This window comes from Cibotium barometz, chromosome 30 (genome assembly GCF_041138505.1).
Source record: "Cibotium barometz isolate CiBa-2024 chromosome 30, ASM4113850v1, whole genome shotgun sequence".
NCBI classification, from domain to species: domain Eukaryota; kingdom Viridiplantae; phylum Streptophyta; class Polypodiopsida; order Cyatheales; family Cibotiaceae; genus Cibotium; species Cibotium barometz.
The window spans coordinates 25,586,074-25,602,671 of NC_141075.1; the positions used below are offsets into that span (position 1 = coordinate 25,586,074).

Here is a 16,598-nt window from a genome sequence, read left to right on the forward strand (position 1 = left end):
AGAGCGGTTCATTGGCTGGGTATCTTCTCAAGCACAGGTGTTCCCTTACAGGTGATTTGTATCCTTGGTGACCAGGGAGGTGAGAATCCTTTATGAGGTGACAGAGGATTAGAGACTACTCAGACTGGTCACTGACATAACTTGAGCCAATGGATTATGTTGCTTCAGTGATGGCCATTGGTGCATAGATCCTCACCGTTCTCTTGTCATGGGTAGTCCATGGCATCTTTCGCTTTTTGATGAATGTCCTCTCCAACACCTATACAGGAGAGTGGCGATGAATTGATGCAGTTCTCCCCACAAGACACTCCCCTTCTTAATTACACAGTCACGAACACCAAACCATCTCAATTTTGGGGCCTATATTGGATACCCACCTAGAGAGCACAATGGGAGACCTTCCGCATCACATTACCCATGCAGGCTTATTTTTGGACACGATTGTGGAGATCCTACCAGGAGAGTTTAATTGCTTTTGAAAGTGACCCCATTTATATTAGGTGGGTACATCTTGGCTTTGTTAGCTTATGTGGGACAATTCCTCCTTGCTCATGTGGCAGCTTGCTAGACTTACACTCACTCCCTATCTTCCTTGTGCTCTATGGCACCATATTTCTCAACACCCCCCTTGGTGCCATATTCTTAGGCTATTGCAAGGTGGTTGGATGTGAGGCTTACAACTCCAATACCCCCCTTGGGTACTTGATTTGCTACTCTTAGGTGGTAAGATTTGGTTACAACATGTCATCACCCTCCCCTTAGTGCCAACATAGCTACTTAAGGTGGTAAGGTGTGGTGAAAACAATAGAAATGAGATGAGATGGGTGTCTACTCATATAGTGACACCTTTTTACAACATGTAGGCTGAAATGTATACTTGGATAGTGAGGTTTTGTTGATGTAGCTCTTAGAAGAGTCTATTGTTTGAAATTTCCTCTTTGTTCGATGAAGACTCCATGTATTGGGCTTCTTGGTTCTTGAATCTACATTCCTCTTCTTTGTGTCCCAACTTCTTGCAATGGTCACACTTGGCTTGTGCTTGAGTCTGCATTCACTTTGGTAATGCCCCATCCTTCCATAGTGAAAGCATTTCTTGTTTGTTTTGCTAAAGTTGCATAATTGGGCTTCCTTGCTTTTACTCTTTTTCTTCTTCAAGAAGAGAGGAGACACATACTTCAAAGGTTGGTTTTGGCAAATTTTTTAGTGTGGTCACCAATGCATTATACTCTTTTGGCATGCTTTTTAAGAGAATGGCTAATGCATCTTTATCTCCTATCTTGGCATCTATTCCATCTAGTTGTGTCATTATGCTTTTCATCTTGCTAACAAATTGTGCTCATGACTCATTTCTAGCCAATAGAATTCAATGAGATAAATTTCTGAACTTTTTGCTTTAGCTCCAAACACTGAGTTTAACTCTTCCCATGCATCTTTGGTATTATCCTTGTGATCAATGTGGTGAATGAGATTAAGCCCTAAATGTAACCCAATGAGTGACAATGCTTGCTCACCTTTCTCTACCCACTCATCAGTTTTGTTATTAGGTGCATCTTCCTTAACCATCTTTCATAGCTTTTTGTGCATTACCAATGAACTTCTCAACTTGATTCGTCGTGTGTAACGCCATTTGCGAAAGTCTTACCCAAGTTTGAACTTAGGCAGTGTCTAGTTGCTTACAGTGTAGCGGTGCAAAACACAATTAAGGTGCTTCTAGGTAACATTCAAAAACGTAAATGCTGGATTTGATGTCATAACACAAGGAAGGTGGAGTTACTCCTTAATGCATGTGAAGACCCTCTTATAAAGTTACAAGTGTGAAGGCTAGTTCAAGTTTTACAAGGTTTTAAAATAGCAAGGCGTTATCTTGTAACGCAGAATTCGGCTGACCTTGTAGGATTTCACTGTAGAGTGCAATCAGAAGGCCAAGGGTTCCTCAACCCGTGCTGCTGCCCTCAAGACCGTATCCCATCTGCGAAACCAGCTCACTGATCACTTTATGGCCTAAGCAATGGAAGTAACTGAACATAGGTTGCAGCTGTTGTGGTCAGTGCAACTGCTGTAGGCATCAACAGAAGCTCACTTCTATTCTTCTTTCTTTCTTCTCCTTGCTGGAAGCAGCTTGTCAGTTATTACAATGAGCAAGAATCCAAAGCAAGTTGAAGAAATTTCCTCTCTAATAAAAAAACCTAACCTAAAGCAGATCAATTAGCAAGAATGGAGACAAATTCTAAAGTAGTTTTTAATTACTTGCTAATGACCAATCCTAAAGCTAAACCCTACGCTCTGATACCAAGCTGAAAGACGTGAGTCTCAAGCAAGATGGCTATGGAGTTGTGAACAAATGCGATAATGCAAAACACTAAGCTAAGGTGGATGCAGCCGATGTACACTCATAATGAAAGATTAACACTAATAAAGTTAGACTCAAGTTCAATTAGATTACAACATTGAGACTTGTCCTCATAGATAGACTTGAGAGCTTGCTTGATTTGATTGCTTGAAAGTGACCCCTTTTATATGAGGTGGGTACATCTTGGCTTTGTTAGCTCATGTGGGACAATTCCTGCTTTCTCATATGGCGGCTCACTTGCTACCTTGTGCTCCACGGCACCATATTTCTCCACAACATTCCTTTGCAAAGGTGTGAGCATTTTTAATTGTTGTTCACCACCATAGTCCTGCCTTCAACACTTTTCTTCTTGTGATTTCTTTTGAAAAATGTCCTCCACTAACTCCTTGGTGTGCTTCTACCAATACAGCTTGTTGTTCATGCTCAATGTCCATCTTGTAAAGTTGTCTACCTATCACCATGAATGACTTGCTTCATAGGGTCAACTTCTTCCTCTGGTCTCTCGACATGTATTCTGGGAAGGATAAGTTAGTCAAGAATTGCAACATTTCTTCATACCAGTTCAGCTTTTCACCATCCACCACAAGCAGTTGTGTATCTAGAAAGTCATCTTCAACCCCTAGTGGAGCTTGTTCGGACTCCAGTATGGACATGAAATCTACTACTGCATGGGAGTATGCTTGATGGTGAAGTTTAACTCCTATAGCAACAACATTAATCATGTCAACTTTCTTACGAGGTTAGGTTTATTCACCAGATACAGAAGTGCCTTGTGATCCACATGGAACTCAAAAACATTCCCCAACAGATAGTGCCTCAACTTTTTAATGGAGTAAATCATTCCCAATGATTCCTTTTCTGTGGTGGAGTAATTCCTTTCTGCATCGGACAACCTTCTGCTTGCATAGTATATTGGTTAGAACCATTCTTCTTGTGCCTCCGCATCATGGCACTTCCTATTGCCACATCTGAAGCATCCACAAAGACATGGAATATTAGGTCAAAGTTGGGCTGTTGAAGTATGGGTGTAGATGCCGGCATTTTCTTCGTATTTTTGAATGCTTCTTGACACCCTCCGGAGACTAGACATCTATGTACCCTTCACAATCAAGAACAAATCAAATGGCATAGTAGATTCATTAGATTTTTGGCGATGTGGTTACACCTTTGTACTTCTAGAAATCTAGCTAATTCTTTGGCATTCCTTAGTGCCTGCAGCTTCACAATTACTTCCACCTTGGCTGGATCCACTGCCAATGCTTCTGCTAGCACACTGTGTTCTAGCAGGAATCCGATAGTAACTGCAAAAGCACACTTATCTTGATTCACGCTGAGGTTGGTCTCTCTGCATTTTTCAAGGTATAGCGTGAGGTGATGAAGGTGATATGTTTTGTTTCGCAAACACAATGAACTCCTCCAGAAAAACCCTCATGAAGGTGGTCTAATACTTGTCTATGATAGGTAAAATGATAAAGACAGTGACATCATGAAAGATGGTATATACAATGATAACAAGAAAAACTAAAGGTACTCTTCATGTGGGGGGAAAGCTTTGAGTGCTGGCTATTGTCGTGGTGGATACCCCAGTGGATGAAGAGGTTTGGGATCTAGTGAGAAGTGACTTGTTGGAGAGGACAGAGAGACTAGCGAAGGGCATCTAGGTCTACTGGGAAGATCCTTTTGCACCCGAGGTCAAATACTGAATGTTGGCGGGGTAGCACGGAGGTCATGGTTTGGGGTGTTTTTCAGGACGAGGGTACCTCTTTAGGTCATGTTCCTTCCCACTTCGGATGAGAACGATATACCGGTTTTTTACTCCATTAAAGATAGATGGCTCTTGGAGAGAAGTCTTAGGTAGGATATTATCTTTGTTTCCCTGTACAAGTGCCATAACCTCAGTCAAAAATCTCTTTGAATGTCTAGGGTGATCTCAGAACCCTCCCAATGAGGTCTAAAAGTGGGGACTCTCTGGATTTGTCCCAGAACCAGGTGTCTGGCATTCCGCAAAATGTAACTAAAGAATGGCATGCTTCTCATGGGGTTAAAAGCATCCCTCAACTCCCACTCATCGAGGTCCCAGTGCAGATATTTGATAGGACACCCATTATATAACTAGAGGCTCCAAGAGTCTGTAGTCATCCCTTGAGAGGGATCAGTATAGAAGTGCTTTCCTGCCTTGCTCACCACTCTCATCGGCCGGACCATCGGACATTCATAGCATATAAACACACAAATATTTCATGGAAAAACAATTTCAAACATGCAAACATGTGTGCATGTGCAATTTGTTATGAGCAAATCTCTCGGTCATGGAACAACATGTGTGCAAGTGCACTTTGTTATGAGTAAATCTCTCGATCACATTTATTTGGCTTTCTCTAGCACTTAGTTTCAATTACTAGGTTTCCAGTTTCAGTTTTAGTTTTGTTTCAGCTTTCCATGATGATCATTGATGATATTCCATGGATACTTGTAATCATCTTTTGTCTTATACGTCAATCGGGCCTTTTGTAAGACTTTCTTTCTTTCTACATGGTGGCCTTGCCATCAACTAGCAGAGATTGGTCATTGGTGCTAGCCTAGCTTGTTCGAGATGTGTAGGAGCTTCAGAGACAGTCTACCATTGCTTATGGGAGTGCAGGGAGGCATAGAGAATTTGGATTGCAATAGCACACATTTTTGGAAGGATGAGGAGGGATGCCTACATTTGTTTTGGTGCTATTGCTTGGTTGACGCAGTCGGGCCCACAACTCAAGTTTAAAGGGAATGACAGAGATCTGGTCATGAGGATTACCCACGGGGTGGGTCGGTGGTGCCGCCTTCAAGACATTCCAATGTCAAGCTACGTATCTCCACCATAGAGGTTGGACACTGCATGGGAGATCATTGCTAGCATCACACCCTGGCACATTTGGAAGGCTAGATGCACTAAGGCCATGAAGGACACTTTGGTTCATGATACAAAGTGCATTTGCAAAATCTGGTGTGATATATATATATATATATATATTCAGAAAAATTAGTTACCAAGAAAAGGAGCCATAATGGCTAAGTACAAACTCGGCTCCACGTGGGGAGTGAGAGTCAAGAAACATAAAGAGAGGTGATGATGCTCTTCTCCTCTGGCCGGCCGCTCTAGGAGAAGAAGGCTATCTCATACAACGGGGGGGAGGGGGAAACAACCACACAGGTAGTCTACAGTGCCAAGTGGGCTCACCCCCATTGTCAGTGACAAAGGGACTGTGCGGCTAGATCCTCGGGAAGGTATTTCGATGCTTCTACATGCAGTCTGAACCACCCTGAAGCTTCCCCCACTATGCACAGAGGATATGAATGATATCGAGCGAGATGCTCTAGATGGACTCCACTGGCGGAGTGAGGGTGCCTTTGATGGCTTAGTTGCATTGAGCTCTCTAGATATGCCATGTAGCAATACTGCTACAAATCTCCCATTTCTGGCTAGAACTTGGAGTCTAGTGACCAGAAGATGGAGTTGGGACTGGCGCTGTAGAAATACAAAGGTGAGAGACCAAAAGGGCTAGTCCCCCACCCTCCTCCTCATATGACATGACGGCCTTGGCCTCAGTGGCCCAAGCAACTGTACCCCACGTAACAGTGCGGGAGGGGGCCAGGTCCATAGTGAAGATGCGGAGAATCCATTTCCAAACCTACTGAGTCTTCGAGCAATCCCAAAGACAATGATGCTTGGACTCCTGGGGATGGCCTTCAATTTCTTTAATACCCAATGAATGGCATCCTGAGACATATACCATGCTAGTGGATATCCCAAATGTCTAACAAGGTGGTCCGGTGGAATAATTTGTCCTAGCCATAGTAGTGCGTGCTAGTCACAAGAAGTCAATGGAAGCAGTTTAGACTTAGATAAGTTGATATAAAGTCTAGCTGCTTTACCAAATAATTTCAAAGTTCTCATGATGCACTTGAGATCATTTGGATAATTTTAAGGCATGAACAAAGAATCATCTGCATAGGCCTAGGCCACAAAATGCGAACCATTGGGTAATTGTGGACCATGTCATTGCCCTTGTGCAGTCAGGACATCCATATACATCAAAAGTGGATGCGTGGCAATTGCATAGAGTAATGCACTAAGAGGACATCCTTGACGCACAGATGTTTGCAATGTCCACTTTGATGAAAGATCATGGCCCAAAACACAGTGGGCAGTACTATCCTAATCTAACCAAATACATTTTACAACCAAGCCCATTGTAGCCATGACCTCAACTATGTAGTCCCATTGAGTTGTATCAAAAGCTTTTGCTACATCCACTTGCATAACAAGGACGTCCTGATAAGTATATTTGGCATATTCCATTGCCAGATATACATTAGCAATATTATCCATAATGTCTTCTAGGGACAAAACCATATTGTTGTGGATGCAAACCATGGAAAGCAGATCACCAATATGATTTGCAAGTATTTTAGTTGCCAATTTATAGATAACTGGTATTAACGTGATTGGTCTCCAATCATTAAAGGATTCTCCCAATGCATACATCTTGTCTCCTGTGCAACATTAATGATGGTCAAGATCGGAAGTTTAAGCTCATACCAGACCATCCCAACCAAGTGACTTCCAACGTCCCATGCCAAATAATGCATGTGTTAGCTCTTCCTCAGTGAAGGGAAGATCATCTCAAAGCAAATTCATTGTCAACAATGGGATGCACACAATTTAAGAAATTTTTTGAGCATCATGAACATCAGCATTCACAATAGATGAACTCTGAAATATGTGCTAATAATGATTGACACATTTAGTTGCAAGCTCCATTTTTGTGGATGTCCATGTGCCATCAAATTTCTTAACATGCACAATTTTGTGTCTCTGCCTATTAGCATGCAAGCTTTTGAAAAATTGTTTCGATGAGCAACCTTTATCTTGGATTTGCTTACATCTCGATGGGATTTTCCATTTCTATATCTTTATCTTTCTTTGTTAATTCATCTTTGTTGATTCACAGAGAGACACACTTGGCTTCGCACAACACATTTTGTTGATCTTGCGTAAGAGTTTGAAGATGGCTGTGCATTGTGAGCAATTGGATTTGTCGCTTGGCCATTTCAACTCTTTGCCTAGCGTCAACAACATAGCACTTGCCAAATAGTCAGAAATGGCTATCTGCATTCGTTGCACAAAATGAAACCAAGCAGTGTGAACATTATCTAACGGCTGAGCAAGAAGCAAAGAAATGGCATCATGTACTAAAGCTCTGAAGGCATCATGCGGGAGATAGCTGTTATTTATGTGTAACAGTCTCTGATGCTGTAGAGGAGGTTCTCGCCGTAAGGGCATACGAAAATATAATGCCAACCATAGTGCCATAGTGGTGTATGATCAGAGAGTGTTGATGCATAATCAACCCAAAGCTTACATGAGAAGGCGTCGTATTGTCGAGTATGGATCTCCATAGGAAGACTCTCTGTTTCAGAGGGAGTTTATTTTTCCAAATTCTATTAAGGCATGTTTTCCACCAACGCAATGGTTTAGATATCTGTTCAAGCCAAATAGGCCTACAACCAGGCATCTGTCTATCTAATTTTCAATCCATCATCTTGTTTTGTGCATTTTTGAGCAGAACAGGTTGTATAGACTGCATTATCCGCATAATCTCTTGCCATATTGGTCTGTGATGCATGCCCAAATCATATTGACAATTTGCTTGAGGAAAGCTGAGAACCTGCCCATTCACATCTATGACATCCTGTACATATTGAATACCTTTGGTGGATAGAAAATAAGCCTTTTGAGGTTCCAATAATGCTAGTGGTTCCTCACAGATCTACTCTAGTGTATACTTTCCAAAGCCACAGAGTTTCCAGTGTCAGCATTTCTGCCAGACCACTACAAGTGTGAGAGGATCTATTTCCAATCTTGAATAAGCGTGGTGGAATATGGACAGCCAGGTATTTTGCCATCAAAAAGTCCAAAAACAATGTCCTAATATGTAGCGATCGAGTTGCCAAACGCTAAGGTTTGCATATTTGCACATGCTAGCATAATTGCCCATGACTGTTTTTGTTGCAGAAAATCAGCAATCATAGTGGCTTTTCTGGCCAAGACATGATAATGTAAGTTGAGAATATTCAAACCACCATGCATCTTAGGCGTACAAACAAGTTCATATTTCAATAGCATGAGCACATTTTTATCAGTTGTGGTTCTCCATGGACATTCTAAAGCTTCTGAAATGAAACTGTAAATATCTTTTTTTTGGTCCAAACTAAACGAGGTAAGTAGAATTGAACATAGGCCATAAGAATGGATTGAGCCAATGCTCAAGTGGTGAAGGTGTTTGCCTAGGACCAAGAGGTCCTAGGTTCAAAACCCCCCTTGGTGCTTCCTTGGCGGCATTGCCTATGGGCGGATAAATACGGTGAAAATTGGTAACTATGGGAGGATCTTGGGCCAAAAGGCTAGTTGAGAAAAAAGAAAAAAGAAAAAAGAAAAAAAGAATGGATTGAACAATCCAGAGTCGAACATGCAAAGGCCATGTGGAAAGCTTCCAATAATCCAATTTGTGATTCAATTTCTATAAAACCTAGCATGTCTCATTCTTAAGAGAAACCAACCAGCCTATGGGATATCCTAGATGTCTAATAATCTGATCTGGCGATAAGATTTGACTTGACCACAATATCTCATGCCAAGAGTATGCAATCAGGGGAAGCAATTTAGATTTTGCAAAGTTAACATGTAATCCTGCAGCCAATCCAAAAGAGACAATGCATCTTTAAGTGCTTCACATCAGCAGGGCTATTTTTAGGAAAAAAGGAGTCGTCATTGGCATATGTTTGTGCAAGAAACTGTGAATTGCTAGGCCATGGAGGTTGCCATCTACAACCAGCTTGTCCATATATAAGAGCATAGGATGGGCATTCACAAACTTCTTTTTTTTTGTAACACGGTATATTACAGGTGGGAAACCTTCAAGTGGAGGGAAAAACCCACAATCAAAATACAGAAAACATAAGGGACATTACTAACTCAGTTGTCCAACTACAATACAGCTAAGTGAGACAGTCTATCATCTTCTATGGTCCTGCCCCATTCCCGTGCACTTCTGGACAGATTGTAAGTACACCTTCGTTTGAGATTTGTGGGCAGAACTTTTGGAAAATTGGCACCATTTCCCCTGGTTTGCCAGAATTTGATACTTTCATTGCATGGACCAGATTTTGGGCACTATGGCCCATCTATCATGCAAAAAATCAGCTGATCTTTGCGGCTTGCCACATAAGATATTCCCTGTTTTGCTTTCTTAAGGAGATCTCTTCTTTTATCTCTTCGGGATTCTTTTGACCTTGAAGCTCTTCCCTTGCATCAACTACAAGTGTTCTTTGCCTACTTTTGAGCTCATGCGATAAAGAAGCTATGATCCACCATATCGGTCTAAGATGTAAACCCAGATTGTGCCATAGCTTGTGGAGGCGCAGAATGAAGGCAGCACACATACAGGTCAACCACACAAACCCACGACTATTTCTTGATAAGATAAAAAGTACAACTTAATAAAAACAAAGGACCTATATGCATATAGCCCTAACTAGTACCAAGATTAAACGCGATCATGGCACGTGGCATCTGATCCAATGGTCATGATATAAACTACAAACCATAGTCTGTATGTAACATCTATTGCTAGAGAAAATGCCACTAAACTAATACTAATGCCTTATACATATTTCCAATAACAAATCTGTCACATCCCTACTCCCTTCTTGCCACCGTCCACGGACGTTAACACAGTATATTTTTCCTCTTCTCTAAAGAATGCCTTTTTTTTTTTTGGTTTGGGCAAATAAAAATAAACATAAGAAAGGATGTGATCAACAAGACACATTTTAACCCAGTTAATAAAACCATACAACTGCTCACCTCAACTGATCCCACCAGATGAGCAAAGCCATGAGTTATGGCAGGATTTATTGTATATTTTGCAATGTAGCGCTTAATCCGTAAATTATCATTATCGTAACCATGGGCCTCTGGGAGTTGTCCTCGTTGCATTTTCATTTTGTGAGCAGTTTGCCATGTCCGAGTGATGACCTTAAACAAAGCATAAAACTCCGAAGTTTAATTTGCTTGTACAAACCACTCTAAGATGGGTTTTAATTTTCAACCAGATTCTTTTTGCTGGCCCATAGACTATAGAATGTAGTCTTTACCTCTCCGATGCGCCCCATTGCTTGAGAGTCGGAAGACATCATGCTGATTGCTCCCATATCATGCAAAATATCTTCAGCAGCTATGGTCTCCCCACGGATGCGGGATTCGGCAAAACAAACGTCTTCCGCAATATTTTTGTTTAGATGGTGGCAGCCAATCTAGCATGGCAAAAAGGGTCACAATTATCAAGATTCTGTAGTTGTGAAGGCAAATGCAATAAAAAGAGTGAGAAAATGATTTTTTCTCTGTTATGCGTGTAATTTTTTTTTTTTTAAAAACAGAGAAAAAATAATCATTCGAAAACTCAATTGAAAGAAAATCTTCAAATGCTAACACAATAAGCTACTTAGTAAGGAGATTAATACCTTAGTAGTGCAAGTTGTTTCTCAGAAAACAGTAACCTTATAGTGCATATGTGACCACATCGTGCTCATGAGGTACGTAAATGCACATATGCCTTTCTAATACTCCCAGTGCTTCCTTGCAAGCATGCCCCTTCCTGGTTCAATTGTGCCATGGCATGGTATAATTTCATAATACACGCATTAACGAAGTGTGGTGTTAAAACCAGCAGTATTGGAAGTTGAAGATCTGAAGATGGTTTTGTATTATTGAGGCATTGAGGGCACCTTCCACACTCAAAAACATATCTACCAGGCGGTCAAAGTTTACTCATACCTTCGCATCCATATGGAGTAGGATTCAAGAACAGCACAGTACAGAGAGAACCTTGATGCCAAATTCAGGAAGCTGTACCATTGACCAATATTTAACCAGGCTTTCTTTTGACTATTTTCATGCATATTTTTGAAAGATAAAAAGCACAGTTACCAAATAAGATGAGTTGCTGTTTCATGAAAACAAGAGAATAAAAAATATACTTTCTAAAAAGGACGTGCCAGATCCTCTTCTTTAGGAACCATATTCCTTCTTGCGTTCATTGATTAATTTGACATGTGATACGTGTGACTTGGTACTAAAGCAGAGTCCTTGCCTAGTAGGGTCGATGCAAGCTAAGAAATACTGAAGAAAGAAAGGACAAAGGGGAAGGAGGCATATTTTTGTTTTATTCAATATGCTGGCCTACCGATAAGAACCATTAGTGATCAGCCACTTTTGCATTGCACCATCAGAGACCATCCAGCAGTGCATTCTGGATGTAAAGAAGCTTTGACATAATTCCAAGAGACCCATCGCTTATCACACAAGGTTCAATTGCACACCTCATTGAATCAAGTCCTTTGAGGACATGTGCACATTGTGGTTGAGGCATTTGACTTTCACACAGTATCTCATTTTCCTCTCTTGAGCAGTTGATTCATTGTTGGAGACTGTTGCTAGTCTGATAGCATGGCACATGTGGAGAGCTAGATGCAAAGGTGCTATCAAGGGTGCTCAGACCTATCACGCACTCATTCACTTTCTATCATCTAATGAGATATTATTCACGAACTCCTCTCTATCTGGTACACGATATATTGAGCTTAAGAGGACGGCACTTTCGAAGGTTTGGGACTAGAGCCCCTTCTTTTCTTCCACTCATCTGGCATTATCAACTTTACGACTCACTATGCCAGTAAGGATTGTATTTGAAGACTTGCTTTATTCAGATTCTCCTTAATTTTTAAAACAATTCAATATCTACATACTTCTTCTCATTCTTTATTAAAGTCTCTTTTCTTGAGAAAGCAGCACAGGAATTCCAATACTATCACTTAATACAGTCTTCATTTGTACTGAATTTCTTTTAGGACTGCCTCAATATCATTCCCATCAATAAAAAGTTTTGTAGTAATTTAGCTGCAGAGAAAAGAAACATTCGTTACCAGCATGTCAAGATGTTCATCAACAGTATTCACTGTGAAAGGTCTTGTTGGATTTGTTGATGATGGAAGCACATTTGAGAGCCCGCAAACCTTGATAATGTCCGGTGCATGCCCACCACCAGCCCCTTCACTAATGGTTTTAATTGGAAGTTGAAATGCACTCAAATGTCAGATTTATTTTGTAGGTTACAAAATAAGACACTTAAATCATTTTCATAATCAAGAAGCATTGTGTATGACCTGTGGTAGGTATGAATGGTACGGCCGCCAAATGCAGCAATTGAGTGTTCCACACAACCCGACTCATTCAATGTGTCCGTGTGTATATTTACCTGCAATAACAAGTACCTCAAAGTGAGGCCAAACAACTGAAATTCCGGTAAAATGAAGATGAAAATGTCATGATTAAGGGGGAAGCATAGCTTCTTGTATTGGGCGTTGTATGGTTGTTGGATTCAAAGGTTCATTGAAAATAGGAAAAGTAAAAGTGAAAAGGGTCAAAACGTAAGAGGTCGATGATGTATAAGTCACATGGATTAGCCTAGTAGGCACTCTAGAAGATAAGGCTAACAATACTAACGTTGGGTTACAAGCTAGAGCTCCCCGCCTAGCGACCTAAACCCAGCCCCATCCCCCCCCATCCCCCCCCATCCCTCAGCCCCCGCTTTTACTGCCTGCCCCCTGTCCCTCCCTGTGCGCGCCTCCTGCCTGTCCTGCTCCTAAGCACCTACAGCTTGCTCCCTGCTTGTAAAATCCCTTCAGCCCCACCCCTTTTCCTGCTATACCCCCTCTGCACTCCCATTCCCTTCCACTTCCCATTGCCTCCTCAAAGCAACACCCCCCAAATCCCCCTCCCCCTCCCCCTCCCCCTCCCCCCCCCCCTCCCCCCTCCCCTCCCCTCCCCTCCCCTCCCAGGGTGCATTTTCCGCCTACATAGCACATCAGTTTGCAGCCATGGCATAGCACATCAGTTTGCAGCCATAGCATAGCACATCCTAGCCATGTACGGCTTTGGAACAGTAGTAACTTTTTGTGCGTGCACATACAGCATTAACTATAAGTGCATGTAGCAAGAGAAGATGCACAAATAGCCTAAGTGTGTTTAACCTCTCACCAAGAGGATGACCATGGAAGGCCAAATCTCCATAGATGGAGCCCAGAGGTACAAGATGACCAAAACTAGTAAAAGTGTCAAAAGGCCCTACCAAAGTACCCCAAGCCCTATTTATAGTCACTATCTCCTTTTGCCCATGGGCCCCTATGTACATGTGGAAACCAAACTCTATGGTTCATGACAGAAAGCTCAACTACCTGTCCCTGGATGGCGGCTACCACCAACTCATAGGCACAAGAAACGTTTCGAGGTTTTTCGGGTTTTGTTTCTAAAGGTTTCATCCCTCAGCTAAGAAACCGCGAGGTTTCGAAAAATCAATAATTTCATAAAGTATAAATACTTAAAGAACTTTTAGTAGCCATCTAAAAGCATAGTGTAATCATGAAAAAATGGTGCTTCTAACACATCTCGGGGAACCATCCTTATTTTGGTGAGGCATTATGGCAATTTTGCTTGATTAGATGCCACAAGTGGTTCAATCAAGGACTCTTAAGAAATTGAAGAAGAGAAGATAGAAATTGGCAAAGATTTAAGACATTGAAGGATGGTGTATGAAGAAAAAGGGGAAAGAAGAGAGGAGAAGAAGAGGAAAGAAGAAGAGAAAGGAAGAAGAAGAGAATGAAGGAAGGAGTAGAGGTGAAAGAAGTAGCAGAAGAGGGAAGGAGGGAGGCAGGAGAAGACAAGGGAACGAAGGTGATGAGGAGGATATGGAAGAAAAACAAAAATAAAAAAATCCCAGATTTTTTATTTTTTATTTTTTTGGGGGGAGAGGGGGGACAAAACCTGAAATTTGGGCAAAACTACCGTACTGAGAGAGGTATTTTAAAAACCGTTTCAAAGTTTCAAGGTTTTGAAAGCTGGAAATAGGTTTTTTTGTTACTATGCACCAACTCTGAGTCCCACGCCATCCCCGGGGCTGCACTCAATGGGAAAGAGAAGATCATCGTGCCATATTCTAGAGTAGAAGTTCTGGAGTGGTGAGAAACCACACATACCCAAATGGGGGCTACTGTCTCCTCAAATATATCTGTCACTTCCGCCGACAAACATCGGAAGAAACTATAATCCATCAGTTGCCCCAATATCTTGGGGGCCCCACCTAGGTTTGGCCGGAGAACCCTCACCGGGGAGGCAACAATGGTCATCTCAACCGGCTCAGAAAAGTGGTGAATCAGTCGGCGGACGGAACTCGCCCACTGCCTCCTCTCTAGGTCGGGGGCTGCTAGGGGGCGACGGGAGTGCTCTGCAAAGGCAGAAGAGGGGGGGAGGGAGGGCTCGGATGAGGAGGACGGGGTAGAGTGAACTGTTGCGGGTACAGTCAGTGTCCAGAGGATGGAGGACGAGGGGGGGGAGGAGGCGGAGGAGGCAGTGAGGGAGGGCGGAGGGGCGGAGACGCCGGAGAGGGGGGCTGCTGTGAGAGATCCATCGGAGAGGTAGGCTGCTGGGAGGGGCCCCTTCGGGGCTCAGAGAGGTCATCTAGCCTCATAGGGCACTGAGGGCCGAGGGGGGTCTCGACGAGGGATTGGCCACCAAACTAATGGGGCCAGAGGGACCTGCTCCGTGACTGGAGGGGGTGCGTCACCAACGGGAAGTTGCTGAGATAAATGCTCAAAACGGTTCTCTGACAGAAACAGAATCCTCCTGAGCTCTGCCAGCCTGGCGTACACAGCAGCCACGCTCGGCTCTAGTGGGTCGGCTGGCGGCCCGAGCACAGGCCAACTGTCCAGCACTCGCCGGTAGCTGGGTCGTCTGAAGTCACGGCCTGATGCTCCACTGCCTGAGAACCTACCTCTCTCTTAGCCACCTAGTGAAGATATGAACGAGGAACGGGGGGAGGAATCGCCGGAGGCAGTCTCCTAGACAGTCGCCGAGGGCAAGCTCTGGCTAAATGACCCATCTGCCTGCAAATGAAGCATTGACCTGGAAGGCCTGAATACTCCACGTGCGGCTGGATGGGGTCGCTCTAGAGGGTAGAAATAGATATACAATGCGGCACAGAATCCGGCAAGGCAAGACAAATGTGGAGAGATGGAATCCCAACTGCCCGTGCGAGGGCTGATGCAGTGGTGGGGGGGGGGGGGACTCCATCACTCTCCCAATGACACCACCAATCACTGGGAGAAGAGAAAGGTATTCCTTCCTGAGGCCTAGGAAACAAACTATCACTAGGAAGCCCGACATGATAGCCAAAAGATCAGATGCAGGAATGAAGCCGTATTGCCACCGCATAAAGAAGGCCTGCGCTGTACGCAATGCAAGGGGGCTCATCTGCATGACTCCACCTGGTAGTATCCATTCCCCATAGGGTGAATATCCGTGATCTTTGCAGGCTCGCCTATAAAATATCCCTGAGCTATCAGCACGCAAGGCGGCTACCAACAATTTGCAAACCAGGTGGAGGCCTCTAATGAGACAACAGTTGTGCGAGAATCTGAAGATCCGCTTCGGAAAAAGCGATGCAAGCAACGGCGGCCTCGGTCGAGGATGTCAAAGCGGCTGCCATGGAGTTCTCCTGAGGGTGAAGACCAAAATAGGCCATAACTCGCTGAAAAGAGCGAAAAAACCTGACGAAAGTGAGAGCTCAACCTTCACGGGAGGGGGAAAGGGGAGGGGGCTGAAAAGTGACCAGAGGCGCGGGGGTGGGTGGGGGGCTCGTTGACAGGAGGCGGAGCAGGCAGTAGACGCGGAGGGGAAAGGGAGGCGGGCTTAGTATGGATTTTTATGCAGTCCCAAGCAATGTAATCGACGGCCATCGGCTTATGTTGGTCTTACTCCCCCCTTTCACGATGAGATGTATAAGACACTCCATGAAGAAGGCATGCATATTCCATGTGTTCCACATCATCTTGAAGGCCATAGTGATTTGTGGCTTGAAATCATCCCAAAAGGTCGAGAAGAAGGAGAGCGAAAAGCCATCATAATTGAGGAGCTATGGCAGAGTTCGGTATTTCACGAGTGCACAGCGGCAACTCTGGATATTGGGCTTAGTGAGATCAACGCCATTCTCCAGCGGATAGCTAAGATCAGATTATCACAGTTTAGAGAGCAAGAGAGGAGTCTCCACCGCCGGTCGGGGCTTAGCCTCCCTTCAGTGCCTGCAAGAGCACACAC

The 16,598-nt window shown here is 43.4% G+C and overlaps 1 protein-coding gene across 1 annotated transcript in view; it reads right to left on the reverse strand.

Annotated features, from left to right (window-relative positions):
* Positions 1 to 16,598, reverse strand: part of URE (urease) — a 154,671-nt gene that overhangs the window by 5,376 nt on the left and 132,697 nt on the right. The window contains exons 13-16 of the mRNA XM_086824046.1: positions 12,614 to 12,705; positions 12,374 to 12,503; positions 10,547 to 10,705; positions 10,257 to 10,427 (exon numbers count right to left, since the gene is read on the reverse strand). Coding sequence (XP_086680172.1) covers positions 10,257 to 10,427; positions 10,547 to 10,705; positions 12,374 to 12,503; positions 12,614 to 12,705 — 552 coding nt within the window. The remainder of the gene's footprint in view (positions 1 to 10,256; positions 10,428 to 10,546; positions 10,706 to 12,373; positions 12,504 to 12,613; positions 12,706 to 16,598) is intronic.